Raw genomic sequence first — 24109 nt, 5'->3', positions numbered from 1 at the left:
CTTGTCTTAATGAAGATCAGCTAGAGAAATTAAAAGGCATTCGTGGTAGCAAACAGAGTTGCTGAATCTGATTCTCTATTCCTGTGAACTCTCTATGACTGGCTGCGCTTGGGCAAACCAAGTGGAATGGGTCACCCATACGGGTACCAGTGTAAATGGATGCATACTGTGCAAAGCTGCAAAGAAATGGCAGCCTTTACTGCTGAGTGAGACCACATCAGATGCAGGCACTTTGCCAGTTTCAGGATGGACTTAGACTTTCGGTGGTTAAGACTTTTCAAAACCTGAATACTTAAAATTGGGTGTCCACCGTAGAGCAAAAGAGCACTTTTCTAGTTTATTTTGCGCCCTGGTTTGGATTTCTTCCTTATCTAATTTAGAGGGCTAGGAGAGAAAGTATAGAAACAGTATTTTTAAGACAGGCAGGTACTTCTAGACTGCCACTACTGCCACTATTGCCATGTATTTTAAAGACAGATCTGAAACTCAGGTGCAGTGGTTTGATGAACTGTCTAACGGGAAAAGTCCACTTTAGAAAGTGTTTAGAAAGTTAATTGTAAATGTTATCAAATAAGCAACTGGCACATGAAAAAGGAGGAATGGTCTTTCCAAGTACTATGGTGCCCTGAAACAAAATATTTATTCAGAAGACATGAGATTTAATGATAGGGTACCTAATACATCCATATACGATGCTACTCTTTGACCTGATTAAGTAATTTGCACGAATTAGTCTATTTATTTATTGTGGCTGTCCCTCTGTCTTGGACCTCCTGGATTTTCTTACTGTTAGAAATGATTCAGAAGTTTTCCTGCATTTCATACTTTTGTATACTGTGGCTAATTCAGAAACAGGCTTGGAAGACTGGGAGGGTTACAAAGGGCACAAAGAAGGGGGAAGTGAGCACAGAATCAAAGACTCTCAGGTTTGAAGCTAAAACAGGAGGGAAGTGAACCTGTGTCAGGGTCTGTGGTCAGATGAAGAAAATAGTAAGTGTGGAGAGCAGAGATGTGTCTGTGTGGAAGGTCAAGCTGCAAGGGCAAGAATCATTGTTCTAATTAATAAGAGAAAATCAAGACCTGAAGAATAATGAAGGTGGCATGGACTAGACAAGATTAGTTTTTTTACAGCTGCTAAATTAATTGCAAGGAGAAAACTAAGATTTTTTTTTTTAAGTTTAATAAAAGATGTGCTTAAGTCTCATTCTAAAGTTATTCCAAGTGAAGAAAGTATATATTACCTCCCCTGAAGCTAATGCATACATGACAGTAGAGAGATTTGGTCTGTCAAAGTTAACAGTACTAAAAATAGTAAATGGTATCAGTGTATGAAGAAGAGATACCAGACAGACCTGGTCAATCCTGAGAAACGGAAGGAGGGATTGCAGTCAGTGTAATCTGGACTTTAATAGCTATTTGATTCAGTGACTTAAAAAAATTAACAGAAAACTTAACTAAAAACACCTCAGAAAAGAGCAGTCTTAAATGAAAAAAAAAACTGCACACATGTCTGTAGACAAATGATACTGATGGGATGGAGAATGGTCTGGATGAGTGTGTGTATGCATATGTGGGTGTGTGTAAAGCATTTTCCTTCAACAGTCTGCTACGCGAAGCTGAACTTCAGTTCTTCACTAGTAATTGACTTCTTACTCCAGAAGATGGAGTAAGTTTTTAGCAAGTACTGTACTGGCAATGCTCCCTGCGCACATTTAACTTCCAGTAAGAATGAATAAACCCTGAAAACATTTGCTAATAGATTTGTGAAAAATCAATCCTCTAGCTAAGGATTCAACAGAACAGTAATTACTCACAAAGGAGAAATGAGACACCAGACCGCCTGCAAGAGGAGAGATAGCAGGAAGCTACTTAGGTATCAGGTTGCTGCAAAACTAGACAGTTGAAAACAAATGAAGAAAAATGAAATCCCAGCCAGTATAACATTGGCTAATATCTTAAAATATTTACCCACTTTTGGTTTAATGTGGTCATTTTTCCCTACACATGAAATTTCTGTATTGAGATTCCTTTCTTGGTTCCTTTTAGCTACAACATTGCTGTCAAAAGGATACCTGAAAACCAGTTCCAATTTGGTCATAGGGTGTGGAAATGCACACAAAGCTGGGAGCTCTTAACTCTTAAAATTGCACAGAATCTGATGGACAAATTTAATGATCTGATATAAAATCGTTATGATGTGAAACATTTATGAATAAAAACTTCAGGAGAAATGTTAACATGCCACAGAGATCAGATATGATCAGAAGTGGCACAGATGTCCATCCCTCTTGTTTCCACTCAGCTGCATAGAATGGGATGGAATGGGGAGATGCTGTTTGGAGCCTTCCATCACCAAACATGGGGACAGCTGTTTTAAGAAGGAAAGATAAAAAGCTGCCCAGATTTATATTTAAAGTGTGTGAAGGTGCTGAAGCACTGGAATGGGTTTCCCAGGGAAGCTGTGAATGCTTCATCCCTGGCAGTGTTCAAGGCCAGATTGGACAGATCCCTGGGCTGCATGGTTTAGTGCGAGGGGTCCCTGCCCATGGCGGAGGGGTTGAAACTACATGATCTTAAGGTCCTTTCCAACCCCAACTATTAGATGATTCTATTCTACGGTTCTAAATATTGGGGCATATTCTGAAGAAAAAAGTATCATGAGTACTCAAAAGTAATATACGACATGAGGAATGGCACAAAGCTGTTGATGGTCTTACCTAATTGTCATCAGACCCAAGCACTTTGACTATATTTTCCAAAGAACATTTGTTGAGTAGCTAAAACGTAGTGAACAGTAGCAAATACATTAAAATTGGTTTGGATATACGAGCCTTTGCTTTAATAAGTGTTTAATTTGAAACAGTGTAAACAAGTTGGATAATGAGATTGAGTCAAATATAATCAGAGGCTATAGGGAATATTTATTTTCCTTTCTGTGCATTCAGGGACTTGCATGCAGCAGTTAACTCCTGCAAAGCCACAGAAGGAGTCTGGTATGAAGAGTGAATCTCTTATGAAACAGAACCCTGTGGCTTCAAAGGGCAAGCAACATGAGCAAAGATCAGTTAATTCTGTAAAATTATCCTACAATGCTGATTAGAAGTAAAAGAAAACAAGTCCCAAGCCCATTTCGAAAGAGGCTGTTCAGTAGCAAAGACATGCTGACCTCATGGAAGTTAGTGGAAAAACTACTGACTTTTATGGACCTGAAATTCAGTGAAGTCTCCAACACTCAGCTGCTCATCTGAAGTAATTTTTACACTAGTTCAAAAGCAGAATTCCCTACGCTTTTGATGCACCTTGTTAAGGGAATGATCTATGCAACACAAAAACTACTGTCACAGTACTGACACTGATGATTAAGATCCTGACAAATCTTGTTTCTAGCCTGCCTAACTGGAAGAGCCTCTGCTGAACAAGGGGCATACAAATAGTGTGAGGACACAGTGCAAATTATTTTTTAAATCCCAGTTTAGTCTAAAAAGAAGAAAATCATTGCTCCATTTAAATATGAGAGACTAACCCTCTCAACTATACAGTCAGCTTGCAAGTTGCAAACCTCTGAATATTATATCTGACCACACAGTCAAACTATACTAGCCTATATAAGCCAATTATAGAATAATATAGAATAGTTTGGTTTGGAAGGGAACTCTAAAGATCATATAGCTCCAAACCCCTCAATAAGCAGGGAAATCTTCAACTAAATGAGGTTGCTCAGAGCTCCGTCCAACCTGACTTTCCAGACTTTCCAGGGAAAGTCTGGGACATCAACCACCTACCTTTCTGGGCAACCTTTTCCAACATTTCACCGCTATATAGCCAAGTTGATACAGTTTAGCCTATACAAACTAAGCTGTCCCTCAGCTTATACAGGCAGGATCCTGTGGGTGGAAAGGTGTAAAAAAAAATAAGAAGAAATGGAAGAGGTTATCAGTGAAAGATAGTAAGATTTAAAATACTCATAGATTTTTTTTTTTCTCCATTTATCTCAGCTTCTGGAGGAGAAATGTTCAGTGGGGGACATTTCATAATGACATAGTTTATGTCTGTTAACACAAGCCAAGAGCTTTGTTTAGCTGCTTATTGTTTTCTTGTTCACTGCTCCAACCAATTTCCCCTCTGTCAGTTACCAGAGGTCTGCTGAAAGAGATACAGTGTGTGAGGCTCAGTTACAGGCATCAAAGGCATAGTACAGACAACTTAAATATATTTGCTGGACATAATAAAATGTGAGAAGTCAATTCTGATTGCTCAGAGGTGAATTTTCGGGGTTGTAGTCGTGACCTTGCTTGGTGGTTTGCTGACAGTTAAGTAATGCAGATTCAGACAAATACAGTGTTAAGCTATTTTCTCATTTCTTGCTGGGTAAGAGCTCTCTTAAAAAGAGACAGTGCACATGATCCAGCGCTGCCCACTTACAACTCTTTTTCTTCTTTTGTAAGACAGGAGCTCTATGCTGTTGACATTTTTTCTCCAGAGAAAGTCTTTGAGAAGGGACTTGTCAGCTTTTCCAGCTTCCGTTTGAAAGTATATACCAACATTTTCCATTAGCAAATACAGAAAGAAATGGTAGGAGAAATGGAATAGTAAGAGTTGGAGATCAGCCTGAAAGAGCTGTAGCATGACACCAGCCAGCCCAGAAGCGACATCAGCCTTTACCAGGGTTCTGAGAAAGAGCTGGCAGGAAAGGAATGTGGAGGATACAAAGGCTGTGTTTTAAAGTATCCTAAAGAAACTCAACCTTCCAGCAATCCCTTCATGAGACTTAAATCATCTTCCATCTCCCTTTTTCAAAACAATTATGTTTTATATAAAAAACTTACTATTAGCACTTGCATGTTTATCATAGTGTAATGACTTGATTCTGACTCAAAATGAACACTCCTTTCGTTAAACATCCACATATATAATATTAGCCAAAACTATTCTAAAAGAAAGGAAACATACACTTCATTTGTGTACCCAGTAATTAAACATTGGCTGGTCTGAATTTGAAGGCAATGTATATTATGCATAGTTAATGATATTGACTTTATTCAATTTATCAAAAACGCCACCCATAAATAGGAAGTATCCTATGATAACTACATACATATTTCAAAAGTTATTGCTCACTAGGAGCTAGTAGTAATCACCACTTTACTAAACTAGTATAAGAATTATTTTAAGTTATTACCTTGAAACACAGACTTTTTTTATGCTTGCTTCCTCTGTGTTTAAGAGATTTTTGATTCTCTCAATAGTTTGGTCTTCTTATAGGAAAATTAGCTATGAAAAGCTAAATATTAGGAATTGCCTTTTTATTTCTGATTTTAGAATGGATTCTACAATATACTGCAGAATAAAGACAGCATAGCTTACTGATATTGTGTAATAGAGAGCTGCTAACTTAGACCTCTGTTAGTTAAACTGATATCTGCAACACACAGATATGCAACTTGAATGTAAATGAAAACCTTCACTGTGTCTGTTCAAAATAATGTATGTCTGATCTATATGCAATTCTGCTTAGCACAGAGAAAAATATTCCATACTGAAGATGCCTTCAGAGTTTAATTCTGTCTGTTCTCAGTGTTTTTACCAAGAAGCAACTGAAGGTGGTTATTAGGGAGAGTAGACATACAGAAAATCGTGAGGAAAGCTTAAAGATCATGGCTGGTTTCTGACACCATGTAGGTCAAACCTGCTTGAGGACACCACACAAGTCAAAGCTGCACTAGTGTCTTTCGTTACTAGATGCACTCAACAAGATTACATACATTTACCAGAGCCTGAAATATTGATATAGACTACGTACTCAAGCCTTGGAGTGTACAGCTAGGGACTTGTGTAAAGCAGACTACCTCAGACAGCTGAAACCTGCAGGAACAGAAAAGTGCATAGTGGGTAACCAGATTTGTTCTTTCATGGAAAAGTGTTGTGAAGGAGAGAGCACCAACCTATTTGGGTTTCAGTCTGGGATGGTTTTGCTTATGATGTGCAGCACTTACAAACTGTGCTTGTTGTCAACACCAGCATGGTGATGTGCTCACCGGCCACTGGGAAATAATGTTTCTTACCTTTCTTGTATTATTCCTCTGCCTTCAACCCCCTACACAAACACAAATAACTTCTGCACAAAGTCATTACAGAAAATCAGTTTCACCTGAGTGTCCACATTTACATGAATTTCCAGTGCCTCAGTTGTTCACACTATTGAAATGTGAGGGTTTCTCATTCTTCTTTCAATTCAGAGCCTGGGCACTGCACCAGTGTACTTCCCTGAGTTGTGGAGGAAGTTCAAGTAGACTTCTTGAAATTCCTCCATGTGATAACCCTCTCTCTTTTGTAAATATTGCTGCTGCAAATCAAATGGAATATGGAGCCATCTTCTACTGAAGAAGAGCAGCAGGTGCCATCTCTGTGACAAACCTTGACTCTAAAAGCTAGGGAAACCAGTCTCTTGAACACTGCCTGGCACGGCTGACTCAGGACCTCCTACATACATACAGCATATTGATCAATATGTCTGCTTTTCCTCTATATAATTGAAGCTCCTGCTGCTTTTTGCCTTTGCTTACTGATGCATTGCTTTTAGATAGCAACATTATGTTTATTTCCTGTGTAAAACCAATTATTCATGCAGTGAAACTATTTGCATTTGAGAGGGACTGCAAAAGGCAGTAAGCACATGTGATAGAATACATGGGTGCAGGTCTCAGGCAGAAAAACAGGTTCAGCAGTCTTATTATTCCCATAAGAAATTAAATAAAAAGGTTTTAAAATATATAGAAGACAAGTTTTCTGCTTAGTTACACTTCACGATTTTGATATTACACTTTTCAGATAAAACAGAGAATACATGTCTTCGTCTTCATGTTCTTTTAGTTAAAAGAACAGCCATCTGGGTTTAAAAGATGACTTCTTTATTCAGTTCAGTTCGAAGGAATTCCTTGCCCTTGCAAGGCCTCTTGCAAGCTATTAGAACTCAGAGGTGTGATGGCAAAAGATCCATGCATGAAAGACACAGTATATGTTTCTCCTTTGAATGCATTTTTCTCCCTCTTTACTAATGTCTGACACTGCAGCTGTTGCCACCGTAAAATATATGTATTTGAACAGTAGAACTCTTGATGTGATGCTTTCTCTGCATGTCCTTAACCAGAGTGTTCATTGCCATTGTTGGTTGACTGAACTTGTCATATATTTCAGTAGCTGTCATAGGGCTGGAATGATGTGGGACACTGGATGAATACAAAGAGGTTGACATTACCACAGTACATACGTTTTTTACTTTACAAGGCTGATGGGTGAGTAATTATGAAGGCAGTCCTAGTGACAAATGAGATTGCCAACCACAAATCTACATTTTATATTCTTGAAAGTAGAGCCATACGACCTTGCTTTGTGTTTCTAACCAGATGAGAGTAATAATATATTAAAATCCGAGGAAGCAGAGAGAGCTTAAGGTAAATTATTCCTTATGTATGTATCTATTCCAAGAACATAAATAATAATTCACAAACTAGAAGAAATTGCAAACACAAACCATCAGGCCCTGCTGAAATCTAACCAGAATATCTCAGTTGATAAGTTTTGAACTCTGTATGCCATGGAGACCTTTGTTTTCCTTCTGCTGTGAAGTGAGACTTTGAAAAATATATATAAAAAAACTCCACAAAACAAACTTATCTTGAGGTCCTTTCCAACCCTAACTATTCTATGATTCTGTGATTCTAAACAAAAAAAGAAAAATAAAACAAAACACCAAACCACCAAAAAACCAACATCGCCTAGAATCTTGCATTTTCTTGATGGAATACTTTTACTTGAAGTTATTTGAACTGGCAAAATGTTGTCTGAAAATATACCCCAGAGGATGTTAGCAAACCCAAAAGAAAACTAAAATTGTTCCAGCACAACATTCTCATTCCTCTGCATTTCGATATGGTTACCAGAAATATAGGAACAAGCTTCTCATAGTATAGAGTTCCAACTGCCAAATTAATTTATCTTCTTCAGAAAGTGTATAGGTAGATACTGCTGCAAGAATAATTGTGTTCTTATTGATTTTGCCCTTATTTGCGAGTATCTATATATATCTAAGTATCTCTCTCTCTATATATATATATATTATATATATATGGAGAAGTTCTTTTCTGTAAGGGTGGTGAGGCACTGGAATGGGTTGCCCAGGGAGGTTGTGAATGCTCCATCTCTGGCAGTGTTTAAGGCTAGACTGAACGAAGCCTTGGGTGGCATGGTTTAGTGTGAGGTGTCCCTGCCCATGGCAGGGGGGTTGGAACTAGATGATCTTAAGGTCCTTTCCAAACCTAACTATTCTATCATTCTATGATCTCTCTTTTACTGAATCACATTAAGAACTGTTTTCAAAGAACATAATCTTATTAAATTCCTCAAGATCTTTTCTGTTTTTTTTTTTTTTTAATTCCTCCCAAATCTTGTTTTTTTCCCTCCCTAACACCCTCAACATCAGCACCAATTATGACAGGATAAAAATAGTATCATATTTTACAGAAAAGAAAATGGAGACAGAAAGACTTCCTTAAAGCCACACAATGAATCAGTGGTAAAGATAGAACCCAAGCCTACTTTCAAACAAATTTCCAAGCACATTCATTCTTCCAGAACATGCAGTTTGGCATTTTGATTGCACTTGTGAGAACTAAACATGTACGCAGATTAGAGTGCCTTAAGCACCCTAAAAAATGAGGAACCGGGAAGCTGAGTGCTGAGAGTTTCACTGCAGCATGGCAGTGTAAGGAATCCTTCCCTGAGGACTGCCCGTTACTCCTCCTCACTAGAGGTTGCTACTGCAGTGGAGAGCTAATTGAATGATTTGTGTGAGTGCCCATCATCAACTGGTCAGAAAATGGCCAGCTCCATGCAATGTCTTTAAATGACACAATGGTTTCTGTAGCAAATATCACTGTAGAATCTCTGGCCACATGCCAATATTTTGCTTGGTACCTTATACAGAAGTCATCACAGAAGAACTGGGTTTGTTTGCAAAACATTAATCTGTTATGTCCCATCTTTATATACCTGCCTTTATAGTCTCACTTTCTACATATTTTGCAGGTTCCAGAGCACGTGGGACAGACTATGCAAACAGCCTGATTGCCTTCCTGATTAATTCCTTCTGTGTGCCAAATGAGCATTCCCCTAACATTGCCAGCAAAATAAGCTAAACTATGGTTAAGCCTGCACTTAGATTCAGATGTTCATATTCAGTTGTTATTTTGGTGATAGGTACAATTTTGCAATGAACAAAAGCAAGAGAAGGAAACAGACATTAACAATTTGGACATACTCACATGTGACAACCCCCCTTCCCCTCCCCCAATGCTTTTTCCAAACAGATGAAAAGATATGATAGGACTGTAAGATGTGATGATTTCTCTGGAACAGTTAAAAAGCAATCCTTTAATGGAAAATAATGGCGACCTCATGTTAGGGGCTACTGACAGCTCACTTGCATGATAATGTACTGCACATATAATAAGGAAGAAGGCGAAGTGTGGAAGCATTTAACTTGGAAATAAGGAGTAAAATAGAGGCAGACAACATGTCGTTAATCATATATGGGATCTACCAACCACTCAACATCTCTACCCTCATGAAAAAAATTACTGGCTGCTTTTACAGACTCCAAATGATGCTTATGAGCTGATATGACACGTAAGGCCAAGATGGGGCTCCTTCCTTGATTCTGAATTTCTCTCAGACTTGAGAGAAGGTGGATGCTTCTGACTGAAAGCTAATGAGATCTACAGGGGATCAGCATCTCACAGAATCACATCCTCACATTTGACCTCTAGAGGCTTATTCTTCATCAGACTGATGAAACAAGACTGATGTCTGAGTAGGCCTAGTGATTGGCTTTTTAAGTGCCTAGGCAGAATAGAAAATCAAGTAATGATTCTTTTTCTTCCTGAGTCATGCATAGCTAAGGGACCCAAAAATAGCTGTTCGGTTGTTTCCTGCCACAACATCCTTTTCTAACACAGCTGCAGAGTATTCATGGGAAGTACTTGATAAAATCACCATGGTATCATTAGCAGCAACTGTGTTCCCATCTTGAAATGCTTATTATATGAGGAAAAACAAGTAAAACTAAATTATATAAGAGCTAGAGGTGAATATATATTTGTATTCTTTTCCTCATTCATTTTTATGAATTTCATATTTGGCTGAAAAAAATGCAATCTGCCTATACACTTTAAACTGTTTCTCATTTCCACCTTCTTTTTTACTTCAGTCTATAGTTACTGTAGCATAAACTTTCAAAAGAAAATCCAGTGAACTGTAGATGAACCAGCAAGCTGTAGCAGTATGTGTGACAGTCATTTCCATTAATTATTGGAAGCTTTATGCTGACATCATACTGAGGGAAAACATACAAAAGAGATGCAAACTTCATTAACACAAAATCCCTAGAAGTCTCATTGACAGTGTGTGCGTCTGATTTAAAAAAGTTAAGATTATTTCCTTAACCAACCAGCCTTACATCAAAAGCACAAAAAAACCCAGCAAATCAGCTTGCTTGGTCTGAGAGGCCAAACCCCTTTGTTCATGGCTGCTGCTTCCCTTGGTCATTCTGCAGAACTCAACGCAGCCAGATTCCTTACACAGCATTTGCTGTTATGCTGTTTTAACAACTGTTTTAGCAGTGCACAAATGATTTCACAGGAGGAACTGTGTGAAATTCCGGGGAGAGCAGCAGCCCCAGAACCCCTGTCTCTAGGTCATCTGATGGATCTGAGCTGTTGTCAGCACTGCATCATCAGCGTCATCCACTGACCACCCAGCATTGTGACTTGTATATTATGGATCTGACAAAGCTCTGTTTATTGTTGGTTTTGTTGTTTGGTTGTTTTTTTTCCCATGTTTAAGAATTTCCATGTTTAATAGAAATTAATGAACAATCTTTTCTCCCATCAGAACTTCCTTTTTCTATGATGGATCTTGCGATTAATGGTATAGAAAAGCATGGACAGTCAAAGAACCTGATACACAGAAAGCTTAGGATGATGATACTTTACCATGAATGGGAAGCTTGCTGCAAAAGCATTACAAAAGCATTAATTAACGTGTATTTTTTTACATTGATGACGGAGGCACTGCTGCTAAGTATCTCCACAGATTTATGCACAATTCCAAACTTGGGTTTATTTCTATACTTTCAATAACCTTTATAACCTGTTCCATCATGAAGAATATACAGTGCTTTGGTCTTCATCTTGAATGGTATGCAGTTTCTGAGTTCAAAGCCCTTGCTCAGGAAACAGCTGAGCATTTTCAAGGTTGTTAAAGTTACACTTTGTACCAAAAATTGTGCTGGAAGGCTAAAAGTACCTCTTCAGCTCCAGGCAGCAGTTTGTCCCTTGCCTGCAGAGATCGCTGGACATGCAAATGCACAGTGGTGTGAGTGCTCAGATTAGGTGGTGACTGAAGTCAAGAGCATGAAGCTTTTTTTTCTCCAGCCCCAGGACATGTAGCAAAGGGAGATACCTACAAAGGCTGATGTATAAAATGCCTGTTTGATCTCCACAGACCCAAGTTAGCTTACTGCAGACAAGACAGCATGCTATGCAACAGAAAATTAACACAGTGCAAGTTTTCCCTCTTCAAAACACCAATGAAACCATTGCACGTAGAACATGAGGATGCAGGAAATGTAATGGCATATCTGGTACTATGACCCCGTAGCCATGGCAACAACACTGCAAAGACAGATTACCCCAGTACTCATTTCCATCAATGGCAGAACTATAGTGATTTACACTGGTCCCTCACTCACAAAATGAAAACCTGCATTTCAGTTCTGCGTCACAGCTTTAACATTTACAGAGTCTGACAAGGAAGAGACTGTCAGTATCATCTATTCTAAGAAAAAGTAGAAGGGAAAAAAAAAACACCCCAAAACTTCACTGACACGAACCATTTATTTGTCTTTCATTGTAATGCAGACCTGTCAAGTCTCACATGATGAGCATCAGACTTGCTCCTTTAGTCACTGCTTTCTCATTCCCCATTGTGGCATCTCCAGTTCATGCATCAGCAGCATCCTGTCATGCGGCCTGATGTGTGAGTCTCATCCACTGTGATTTTAAGGACTCACAGAGTCTGGAAAGGTCACAAAACCAAGCATCGATACAGCAGTGAAGCATCTTCATTTGCTGCAAATGTAGCAACTTCCATGGTTTACCCCATGACAATATTTCATGTAGTTTATCTGTCTTCCAGCCTGATGAGAAGTCCCCACAGATTTTTTGCAATGGGTATACACTGTAAAATTAGTGTTTTGGGCAGAAAACAAACTGCATTACAAAGATTGAAAAATGCCCTAAAATCACACTGTTCTACATCTAAATAAGGCAGACTGACCGTATTAGCTATCTCCTGGGCAGCATACTCATTCTAGGTTAGCTTTTGTGATGACATATATTATTTGAATGACTATTTGCCATCACCTAAGAAAAATGAAAATTTCTCCTTTTCTCTTTAGTCCAAATTAGCAAATAATTATTAACTTGTTCTGTGCATTCCATGATCCAGCGTTTATGTGGAAAAAAAAAATCAAAATCACTCCTTCTGAGTCTTAGCAAAAGAAAAGGAGGTAGTATAATCAATGTAACTGAAAACCTGAACCGATGTTCATGACTACTTCTGCAGTGTTCCTACTATTCCTCGTTAAAAGAATTAGGTATGTTACTAAACTGGGTCTCTTGTATGTTAGCGCCTGGTGAAATAGCTAGTTCATAGTAATTATGTACAGAAGAGAGCTTCAAATACACCATGTTCCAAAAATGTTAACATATTGTAACCCAGTGATTAGTGATCAACAGAAAAACCTGCCCCACAAACACAGCACTCTGTGAACAAGAGTATTCAGGAGTATTGTCACAGCATGCCACTGGACTATGATGCTTGAGATATAAAACTGTAGTTCTGTCTAGCATTATAGAGTTCAATTCTGGTCGATTTCTTTTCCATACCATCTTCAAAAGCCTCTGAAGGAGACAGCAACAAAAGGACAAAGCTACTGCCAGAAGACAATAATAAACAGCATCTGAGGAAGTAAAAAAAAAACCCTAGTATGGTCTCTCCAATCAACATGCAAAGTCTCACCATTACTTCTTGCATTTTTATGTCTTTAAAAATTAAGCAAAGAAACAGAAAGGTGCTATTTTTGCAGAGATACTGCTAACTTTGACATTTTTAATGAAAAAAAAAAAAGCTGATCCCTTGCTTTAAAGAACAACATATGACAATCTAAAAACTAATCCTGCTTTATGTTCTATTGATAGTTCCCTGTATGGAGGTTTTAGGTGAGAGGTTGCTTAGAGACTTCAATGCTAAGATAAATGCCAATACAGTAAAAAGATGTGGAGGATGTTTGTCTTGGGATAAATTTGGGAACCCAGCATCAGTTAAGTCTTGCAATTTCTAATACAGTATCTGCAGTAAATCTACTTTAAAAGTTTAATAGAATAATAAACTCAGAGTATTATGTTCTCTAAATTCTGTAATAAAAAGCTCCTGCGAGGACTTTAATCCACTGTTTCAAAAATCTATCCAGCTAAAATTTAAATGACATTCCAAAATGAGAACTGTTTCATGAAAATCTATAGTTTCATATATTCATGATGGCATATTTACATTACTTTCTTAAAAATAAAACTCCATAAGCTAATATTTTAAATAAAAGGAAGTTTTCTCTGGTTTTCCCTAATTGTGCTTGATAGCAAATATAATGTGCCATGCTTTCAGAGGGAAATGGTTGTTATTCATGATTTTTTTGGCATGTATCCGTCTAAAACCAAAAGGAAGAATAAATCACATGGATAAAAAAACAATTACTCTTAGCATGCTCATGCATGCATGCACACATACAGATGGTCTAAAATGTTGAGAAAATTGATGATGTCTACATGCCTGTATTATCAGAAAGAGTAATATTCAGTGTTTCATGCCAGAAAGAACTGGCTACAAAAACGTGTGATGGCATATATCATTCCTTTGAACAAACCTCCACTTAATTCCTATTTTCATGTCATACTGAGGTGGGTTTAAATAGCTCTAAAGAAATTCAAAATCTGCAGAGCTAGAATGAAATTTCTTCTGACACACACTTTAATCCATATTGATGTCTCTATTATACAATTTCTCTGTGTCCTAGCTCCCAGAGGTGATTTACTTTATGCAACACATAATGCATACATAGAAGTGGGTAGCCCGCAAGGCAGGCTGATGTTTTCCTGCTGCCTCAGCCACCGCAGCTGCCTTCTCCTGCCCTTCCCTCCCTGCCCAAAGAGCATCCAGCTCTCTGACATCCCACCATGAGCCACCTCTGCTGCTTACACCCATGGTTCATCTTTACCCTCTCAGTAGAGGAGAACAAGCCAAATCTAAAAGCTGAATACACCACTATTTATATATTGTCATTTAGAAGGAAGGAAGAATTTTAGCTGACTGGAACCAAACTATTAAGTTCCTGATGCCAGATTTAGCAGCCTGACATCAGATGACTCAGGGATTTTTGGGCCCAGCCTGGACTTTCACACATTTTTTATATACAGGCTATGAAGACACATCCATGTATGAGTATTACCCACAAGTAGGTTGCAAGACTGATCTGTTTATTGGCTTGTTTTCAGTATGAGTGAGAAATCCAGGATTTAGTCATGTTGACCCTGCTCTAGGGAGTAATCCTCCTGACTAGGGATTAATCCCCCTCTGAATTATGGATTGACGTTCCCAGCATGAATGAAACTTCCTAAATAGGACCAAACAAACCAGAAGTTTAAGAAAAATCTGAATTATTCCTTTGGCTCTTATTCACGTAAGAATTTGTGTATGATGCACTGTCATAACAGAGTCCTAGATCATATAAGGAACAATTTCAAGTTATTTCACAGGTTCCTGTGTCCTTTAACTCACCTTAGTGTTATGAAGTCTTGACGTCTCTGGTTTAGTTTATATATTTAATGCCATTATTCTTGTAACATTAGTACCCCTTATACACAGAGTGTTTACAATGGATACCTCATTGCTAGGGAACACAGTTGCATGCCCCATCCCTGGCAGTGTTCAAGGCCAGGTTGGACAGGGCTTGGAGCAACCTGGTCTAGTGGAAGGTACCCCTGCCCACGGCAGGGGGAAATAGATAACCTTTAAGGTCCCTTCCAACCCAAACATTCTATGATTCTATGGTCCCATATATTTGGGCCCCAAAATATGTATAGACTATGCATTAGAGGATGGGGTCATGGAAAATATGACATTATGCCAACAAAGATGTTTAAAACACCTTACTGGACAATAAAAAACATGCAGAAGATATGCTTTTTGGCTGCTTTGTTAACATTTCCTCAATATGACCTCAATACTGCCATCAAAATTGAGAGCCACTGCCCAGAAGCAGTGACACCATGTCCACGCTGGGCTGCCGCCATTCAACAACCCTGACGCCTACCTCCTACCGTTTGACAAAGGCTGGAGAATAAAGCAGGTCAGGAAAGAGAAAGCAGGGACAACCACGTATTGCCAACAGGGGTCTTGGCGTAGGTAGGGGCTGTCACTACTCCACAGAGAAAGCATTAACCAGCAGTCACCATGCCCAAGGCTGCTCGGCCTCGCTCAGCCCCAGGGCTGGCTGTGGGGAACGCAGCCCGCGAGCGCGGAGGACCACCCTTCCAGGGCGCGCCCCTCCCGGCGCCGCGGAACGACACCGGCCCGGCTGCTGCCCAGGAACACAAGGGCCAGACCTGCCGCGCCGCGTCGGCGTGGTGCGGGCCACGGCCCGGGAGCAGCGCCTGCCTGCGGCGCCCCTCCGAGCACCCCCCGCAGCCCCCGCTGCCTGCCGTGCGCCGCCGGCACTCGGAACGGACGCTGCCGGCTCCCCTAGCTCCGCCGCTGATTGCCGCGCCCGCCGCCCCACCACCGCGCCCCGCGCCGCCCGGCCTCTTCCTCCGGCACCGCCCGCCGAGGCCCCGGCGCGAGCTCTCAAAGCGCAACCCTCGCCCGCCACCGCCCCTGTGCCCTCCTCCTCGGCGGGGGCCCGCGGGGCGCGCCGGGAGTTGTAGTCCTTCCTGCCCGCCCCTGCGGCGGCGGGCACCGCGGAGCGGCGCAGAGGGACTACAGCTCCCCGGGGCGGGCGCGAGGGAGGGGCGGCGCCGGGGAGGAGCGGGGACAGCTCCGGTGCTGATCGCGACGCGGGGTTCAGCAGAGCCCGGGCTGGCGGCGTGCGCGAGCGAGCGGCGGCGGAGCGGGCGGCGGGCCGCGCTCGGCCATGAGGCACGAAGCGCCCATGCAGGTCGGTCCAGCGGCCGAGGCCGAGCGACCCGCGGGGCGGGGGGGGTGCGGGGGCAGGCGCCGCGCGGCCGAGAGCCGGGCGCCCCGGGGACGGAGCAGGAGCCCCTCCGACTGCAGCGGCACGGCAGGGCCGCCGGGCCGGGCGCTCCGGCTGGTGGCCACGGGGTGTGAGGAGGAGGAGGAGGGTGAGGACGCCCCTTGTGCGAGCGGAGCCGGGGAAGCCGTGCCTCTGCTGCCAGCCGCCCGCGGGTGGGTTTCGGTGGCATTCGGGCAGCCTGGACTGTGTTTTACAGACACTGCCCGTTGAGCACTGTCCCTGGGAATGAACGGGTGTATCGTGCTGGGGGATGAGGTCCTACCTGGATGCACATGAAGTTGCACGGTATCTCCACCTGTTTCTTCAATGAATGGCTATCCGCCTGTGCCAGGCTCATGGCCCCTTTTTAGCAGCTTATTTATCTGTAAAAGTATAATGCCTCTTAGCGTGGGAGAAACAGATGTTGTACAGATACTGGTTAGGTTTTGGAGAGTTTTCAGCAGCTCCTACATTATGGAACAAACCAGTTTACACCGAACTGTACTTCAGTTACTTTTTAAATAGAAGATTGGTCATATTACCAGTGAATTGGTAACAATCAATCCCACTGATTTTAAAGAATGGAAAGAGCACTTTGCAGGCTGTTGTGATTTATGTTATAAAGTGCAGCTTTGTTTGCTCATATTTTCCCTGATGGATATCTACTCCATCAGTAATAAGATTTCAGCCTGAAGGGAAGATCAACATCTTTTCAATACGCATGCTCAAAAAGAAGTCTGAAATCTTAAGTTATGCTAATAAGGACTTGGGCTTGCTTGACTTTGGACAGAGACCGATAATCTTATAAATCTTTTGCAGAGCAATTGTTCAGATGACACATGCTGAAACCTTTTAACTAAAGAAATGCACTAGAAATAAGCTATTCTTCAGTAAGAAGGTCTTTCAGTTTTCTGATGGGAGAACAACAATAATTAGGATGCTGTTTAAAATACCCAGTTCTGCATGCTACATGCATATGTTGGAAAATGTTTATGTGGTATTTGCAACTTGTGTACACAAGCTTATTGAGGTACTGAAGTCATGCCTAATACGTATTGGCTTTGGAGAGCATTTCATTTAAAGCAAATTCTGCTAATAAAGGATGACAGCTACACATCGGTCACTGTTGCATTTGGTGATTTTGGTAGGTGTTGAACTGATGTTGTTAAATAGTTGCGGAAAAAAAATGATGGCACAACATTATAATAAAATCTAGAATCCAGATAGAAAAGAAAAATATATGTACTTGACACATCAGAGAACAGCTTCTTGTTTTTTTTTTTTTTATATAATTAGATAGATCATAAAAAAGTACAAACAGAATTACTGTTAAATGTAATGGAATAAAAGTCGGCAAAAATCACTGCCTAAGTGTAGAAAGAGATAGCAGAGTGCTGTAAAAGACCCTACAAATTCCACTTTTCAAGGTTGCTGAAATGGCCAAACACTCTCTATTTTTAAGCATATCTCATCCAAAATTATAATCACAAGCATCTGGATTTTTCCAAAAAATGAAAATGCAGTCTGGCAGATGAGGCTTAATTTTCTGTTGTTTCTGCATGTTTTTTCTTCTTTCTTCTACTTAAACTGTTCTCAGCATACACTTTGTATTAAAGATTCCAGTAAAACTATATTTATTGAGGATTCTTCTTCCTAAGACTCCTTTTGTTTTCCAGCATTACCTAGTATGGTTGGTCCTTGTTCAAATGTGATATAGACTGGCTGACCTAGTTGCTTGACTTACCTCTTTTAGCTATCTGATTTCCTATTACATGAAATGTGGTTTCTTTTTCACACACAACAAATTTATAGATCAGTCTATTACAGAGCTACCATCTCTGACTTCTAGAACAACAGAAGGAGTGATCAAGTGTATGTCTCTTGATTATGGCAAAAGCAAGTCTGAGGAGAGTTTAAGCATTTTTTTTCCAATTTCCATCAAGAAACAATTAAATAGAAAACTAAAAAGTTAAAGTATTTCAGCAGGATGAGAAAAAGGGCCTGTGTGGTGTCACTGTCTTATATTTTTACGAATTCTTTGTTTGAAGCTCATGCCATTTCTCTGTAGACAAGAAGGGCCAACAGTTACCAGAAAAGAAGCCCAAAAAGTCCTTCCAGAAGAGGAGTCACCTAGTATAAAAGTTTGCTGTTGTCATCTGCTGGGTATAATCGGATCTCTGTCGGAGTTTGTAACTACTTTTAATTTTTCTAGCTATGTTTTCAAAACCAGAAGTTAGTCTTAGTAGTGCTTATGGCCATGGAGAGGACTTAGGGTTAGAAGTCAAAAGCGATGAACTCTCTTTTTCTGAAAAACACGGAAGTCTGTATGGTTTGTTCATTCTTGTAAGAATTCATCTGAACTTGTTGAAATGTCTGTGTAGCTCTCAGCAGTTTTCTGTAAGGCTTTCCTGGTACTTTCAGAAGTGAAGGTTCAGTGGGAATTTCTCAGTGATTCATACACTGATTCATTCACTTCAAATTTCACTCCTTAACTGATTTGATTGTAGCGTTCTTAAGCTACCCTTTTCATGGAGAAGATAAATTTAGGTTAAAGAATGACAAATGTGGGATAATGCTCTAACTCACCAAAAGTAGATTCATCAGCATCCACGTGCTACAGCCTTGCCGAAACTATTCTTTATTGCTGTTCTTCACTGTTGTGTTCTGCAGTCCTGGGCACCTGCCAGCACTGTGGCCACATCCATGCTACTTCTATGGATACGAAGCAAGTGGAATTCCTTTAAAATGTTTTTGAATCCCACCTGTCTCTATCTTCTTGATATTCCCCAATTTGGCATTCCAGTATGCTGCTTATAATAAAACTTTGCATGTCTAACTTTTCAGCCTGAGTTATGCTGGTTATGCTGAATATGCTTACACGTAGTCATGAATCTAACCACATAATACCTTGAGGCAGATAAGCTTCTCTTGATGCTGCCAAGTACATTTGTTCACAAGCTGTGCTCTGCAGATGGCTGTCAATCCGTATATTCCAAATAAGTGGCTGGCGCATTGTCCACTGGACTCTTAAGTCTTATGAATTACTAGTTTAATCTATTAAGCTGTAGCAGTGTGTGTGACAGTAATTTCTATTGATTACTGGAACCTTTATGCTAAACCATACTGAGGAAAGACGTACAAATCAGGTGCAAAATACATTAACACGAAATCACTAGAAGTCTCACTGACACTGTGTGTATCTGATAAAGGAAAAGTTAAGATTATTTCTTTAATCAACCAGCCTTACACCAAGAGTAGAAAAAACCCAGTAAATGAGCCTGCTTGCTTCACAGGAGTAACTGTGTGAAATTCCTGAGAGAGCAGTAGCCCCAGAACCCCCGTCTCTAGGTCATCTGGTGGATCTGAGCTTTTGTCAGCACTGCATCATCAGCGTCATCCACTGACCATCCAGCATTGTGACTTGGTATATTATGGATCTGACAAAGCTCTGTTTTTTGCTGCCTTTTTTTTTTTTTTTCCCCATGATTAAGAATTTCCATGTTTGATAGAAATTAATGCACGCTCTTTCCTCCCATCAGAGCTTCCTCTTGTCTAGGATGGACCTTGTGATTAATGGTACAGAAAAGCAGGGACAGTAAATTAATTATTAAATGCTCAGTTAAAAATGAGATGATAGGGATTTGTGAGAATTGGCTGTGGACTGCATCTGTGGATACTGAGGTATTAACTGAGAGAACACCAGAAGTAAGAGTTTAAGCAGCTTGCCCAAGATACAGAAAAAAGGAAAAAAAGTCATAGGATACCCCTGAAAGAGTTAGGGATAAAACCCAGTCTCTAGATTATTCATCTGGTATACCTTGAAAATAATTGATCTTTTCATGATTGGGATATGTTGTCATAGTGTTCTTATAAATACAGAGCATGGTAACATTTTGACTCTGGTGGTGACATCTGATCTGCACGTTAAAGACAACTCACTTGTGATGCATCCTACATGCAGTCCAGTGAGTTACAAACATTAAATTTTCCAATTATATCCCATTGTTTCAATATCCATTTATTACGTTTAACTAACTACATTTTACAAAATGCAAAAAGGTCACCTCACAGAAGTTGAGTGTGGAAGTTCTGTTTTTTCTGAAATAAAACACTGTATTTGTGAAGTGCACAAAGGAGTGAACCTCAGTATTTTCAGTTTCATTTTTTCTTGCCTTTTGCATCATATTTGCCAGGGCAAATTCATCCTGCATTGGGCATTCAGAGTGGGGTGTATACATAAGTGCAAACTGAAGTTATATGCAGCCCAGGGAGCTCATGGCATACTGCTCTGCCTAAGTAAGAAAGCTGATCAAATTAATTCTGTCAATGAATGAGGTCCTCTACGGCCATAAAGAGATTAACAAAGCCAAGTGTTTTGTTATTATTATGAAGGTGAACACATACTTTTTCACATTGGCTCTCAACCCTGCCCTGTTTTAACCTGTTCTTTCGAGATCAAGGGAACACCTGAACATGGGACTTGAAAAGTACCTGGGTCTGATACGGAAAACTCTGCCTAATGATAAAACTCTCCTATGCCGATAAATAATGCACATTTAGATGCTTCAAGATTTTCTGTAAGCAGGGAAGCCATGCTTTGTTGTCCTTGGACCATATTCGAGCTGTGGACATACCTACTCCTAAGTTCTCTAGGAGGCTGGGGGCATCATACCTACTCCTAAATTCTCTAGGAGGTGGTCTGAGACCGCCTTTGGTACTAAAATCCTAATGGATGTAGGGATCTGAAATAGAGACTCCTTCTACAAAAAACTAAACATGCAGTATGGCCCATGAAAATACCCTTATACTTTCTGTCTTCAATTCTACTAAATGAGGACAAAATTTTATGGCAGAGAAAACTTACTGTGTTTTGCTGAAAGTGATGGGTGTTTAATATATGCATTCAATCATATGAGAGAACTTTGTGAAAATAAATGTAAGAGTTTTGCTGTCTTGGAAACAGAATATCATAACATTAGTGAGGTTGGCATGGTTATTTGGTTCTTGTCCGTGTATGTAGTATTTAATTACAGGTATGAACATGTGATTCCTGGTGATTATTTCCAGCATTGTTTCCAAAGGAGGAACATAACGTCAGCACTATATTCTTCATGTTTCTTTGCCAAATGCCTCCATCGTTGGGACAACTCCTGTTAGGAGTGAACTGACATATTAATACATGGGCAGTTGGGCTGCAGTGCATCCCATAGTTACTGGAAGTCAGCAGCTTGCATTTTAAACAGAGAAGCACTGCAGACATATTCCAGAAGTTCAAGAGGACTGAATATCTCGGGTCTCCCTTACAGTCAGCAAAAAAATAGAGACTCTAGAGTATCATTTAGGATGGGAGCCTGATATAGGTGATGTGAGTTTGTATTCTGAAGAATCTATCTTTGTGCTTAGTACAGAATGAGTAAGTTGGGGAAGTAATGGCAAGGTCTTAACACATACTGAGTCTGAAGTTCCTTCAGACTAATGAAAGCACTAGTACGTTTCTAAAAGTCATTTGAGTTTTGGGCACAAGAAAGGATCACTACTGGTAATGTAGGGAGACTGTCTCCCTAGGCTAAAGTTGGTCTTTTCAAACATTTCGAATTACTATCAAGAGCTCCTGATTCCTCAGGTGTGAGGTACAGAAATTAGTCCTTTCCCATGCCTTTCCTGTGCCTTCTGCCTTCTGTAATAGGCAGGCATGCTTTGAAATAGAAGCTGGCTGCACTTCTGTGTTTAGCTTGTCCATAATTCTGCCTATGATCCTGCAAGTAATGAATCCATAAGCTTAAGGCATAGTGAAGATATTTTTTGTTGTTGTGTTTTTTGTGTTTTTTGGTTTTTTTTTTTTATGTGTGTGTATGTGTGTTTTATTTTTATGACTGTTTTTTAAGAACTATTAAGGAAACTATTCCATGGGTAATGCACATAAATTTAGAGGAGCACTGAAATTCCTCTGGGGGCAAAATCTGCATTTAAAACCATCCACAGGAAACAAGTTCTTGCTCAGGAAGGCTACATAATGTACAAAATTTAGCGAGACTATTGTTAGAATCAAGGTCTTCTGATTCCTTTGCTGACTGAATCATACTGTTTCTGAAGTATTAGGCATTAGTACACAGTGATGATTTGTAAGGTGCATAGGACTGGAGGCAGCAATGAAATGAAAGTTAACCCCCCTTTTTGTAAACCTTAAGTGAGTTGAAAAAGCTATGTGGGAGCCTTCCTAAGACATAAAAAAATCAAGAAAGGAGATTATTCTTTTTGCTAGAAGTGTCTAACCTCTGGTTTCAGCTGTTGCATTGCAGGTAGGAGCCAGAAGGGCAGCAGAACAGGCTGCTAGGTAAGTGTACAGGTTGCACACTGGCATCCCCAGCCACTTCACAGTCTTTTGGCGGCTGGAATTACTGACTTCTTGCAAACTGTTGCGAACACAATATCAACATACTCTTACCACTTTATTGCCAGTTGTGATTAGACAGGTATAAGCAGCATTTGATTTTCCTTTTCTCATGTTCTAAGCAAAATGTCTCCAAATAGTTTAAAAATGAGGGAGAGTAGTGAAGGTGGACAGGATCTCCTTTCGTCTTTTGCTATAGAAATCAGAAAGTTGAAAAAATAGTGGTGTGTATTCTAGGTAATATTTAGGGTTTTGTTCTGAAACTTCTTTGTTGCATGTCTGTGAAAGTGAATAAATATTAAGGCCAATGCAAGTACTCAGGGTGCAAGCACATAGGTACCCAAGACTACATTTAATCACGATCTTTAGTCACTACCAAATAAAAGGCTAATTCTGAAATCAAACACTCCTTACTGCATTTTTTATGGAATACAAGTTCATACTGGTTTTTTTTTACTCATAAGCTGGTTATCTACATTGTCTCCTTCAGGACTTTTTGTCCTCTCTTCTATGTATCCCTTCAGTAGCCCAAAGAAGCTGGCATACTGTTATTTGTGCTATGAGACAGCAGAATTAGCTCAGAAATTTTATGCAGTAGTTGAAATTCTGCTGAGAAGGTGGGTGATTGTGCAGCCCTCACCCTGGTTCCAGCTCTCCACTCTGACTGCTCACATGTACTCTGAGATGTCTAGCTTAGAAAGCTTTGAGGTGAGCTGCTTTTCTATAAACCTTTGTGTTAGGATATTATGTCTGTCTTTCTGCCTGAAATTAGCATGCAAAAGTGCTGACCTTGGTGTTGCCAAGCTCCAAGAATTTAAAATCATGCCAGGCTCCCCAAAAAGTGAGATTTTTTTTCCCCAAAAGCACGAGGTGAAACACTACCTAGTTCTAAGGTCTTTATTTCTGTCATCTGATTTTTGAACATCCCAGGCAGAATTTTGGTCAGGTTTTAAAGTTAATTTCTGCAACTCTCCTGAAAGCCAGAAGTGTATTTTTTATAAATGGAACCTGTGATTTTTGTAGTCCCTAGAGCAAAATAGGCTTGCCGTTTAGCAGTGTTCAGTAATCTGTGCTGATTCAACTGTTTTATATTGATTAGAAACTGTATTTTAAGGACTCAAATTTGAAAATATTAACAACTGATAGCTCATTATCATTGCAAATTCCAAACTATAAATAGAGTAAAACTGGAAACAAAAAATTCAGAAGTATATACCAAACTCACTAATGGTATGATAAACTGAAAACTGGTAAAGGCAAAATACTTTGAATACAGTGATAGACATTACAAAAGACAGCAGCATATTTACAGTAAAATA

The 24109-nt window shown here is 40.0% G+C and overlaps 2 protein-coding genes across 4 annotated transcripts in view; both read left to right on the top strand.

Annotated features, from left to right (window-relative positions):
* Positions 1 to 15440: 15440 nt before the first annotated feature.
* LOC136005979 (sterile alpha motif domain-containing protein 1-like) lies at positions 15441 to 16094 on the top strand. Its single transcript, XM_065663871.1, has 2 exons — positions 15441 to 15492; positions 15601 to 16094. The coding sequence occupies exons 1-2, from the start codon at positions 15441 to 15443 to the stop codon at positions 16092 to 16094; spliced, it is 546 nt and encodes a 181-aa protein (XP_065519943.1).
* A 206-nt stretch (positions 16095 to 16300) lies between these two features.
* The window catches only part of RAB3C (RAB3C, member RAS oncogene family), a 122073-nt gene continuing 114264 nt past the window's right edge, over positions 16301 to 24109 (top strand). The window contains exon 1 of one of the 3 annotated variants that reach the window (XM_065662087.1): positions 16301 to 16324. In XM_065662087.1, coding sequence (XP_065518159.1) covers positions 16301 to 16324 — 24 coding nt within the window. Of the gene's footprint in view, positions 16353 to 23214; positions 23236 to 24109 lie in introns of those variants that run through there. The other 2 variants (XM_065662086.1, XM_065662088.1) reach the window with 2 other exon arrangements.

The sequence above is a fragment of the Lathamus discolor genome, chromosome Z (assembly GCF_037157495.1).
Source record: "Lathamus discolor isolate bLatDis1 chromosome Z, bLatDis1.hap1, whole genome shotgun sequence".
NCBI classification, from domain to species: Eukaryota; Metazoa; Chordata; class Aves; order Psittaciformes; family Psittacidae; genus Lathamus; species Lathamus discolor.
The sequence above is the reverse complement of the archived record's forward strand: the minus strand, read 5'-3'. Positions and strand labels throughout refer to the sequence as shown.

Excerpts from the sequence above, each read along its gene's own strand:
- LOC136005979 (XM_065663871.1), top strand. The coding sequence starts at position 15,441 with ATGTCCACGCTGGGCTGCCGCCATTCAACAACCCTGACGCCTACCTCC. Across the intron at positions 15,493-15,600 it reads CCTGACGCCTACCTCCTACC|AGAAAGCATTAACCAGCAGT; the intron begins GTTTGACAAAGG and ends ACTACTCCACAG.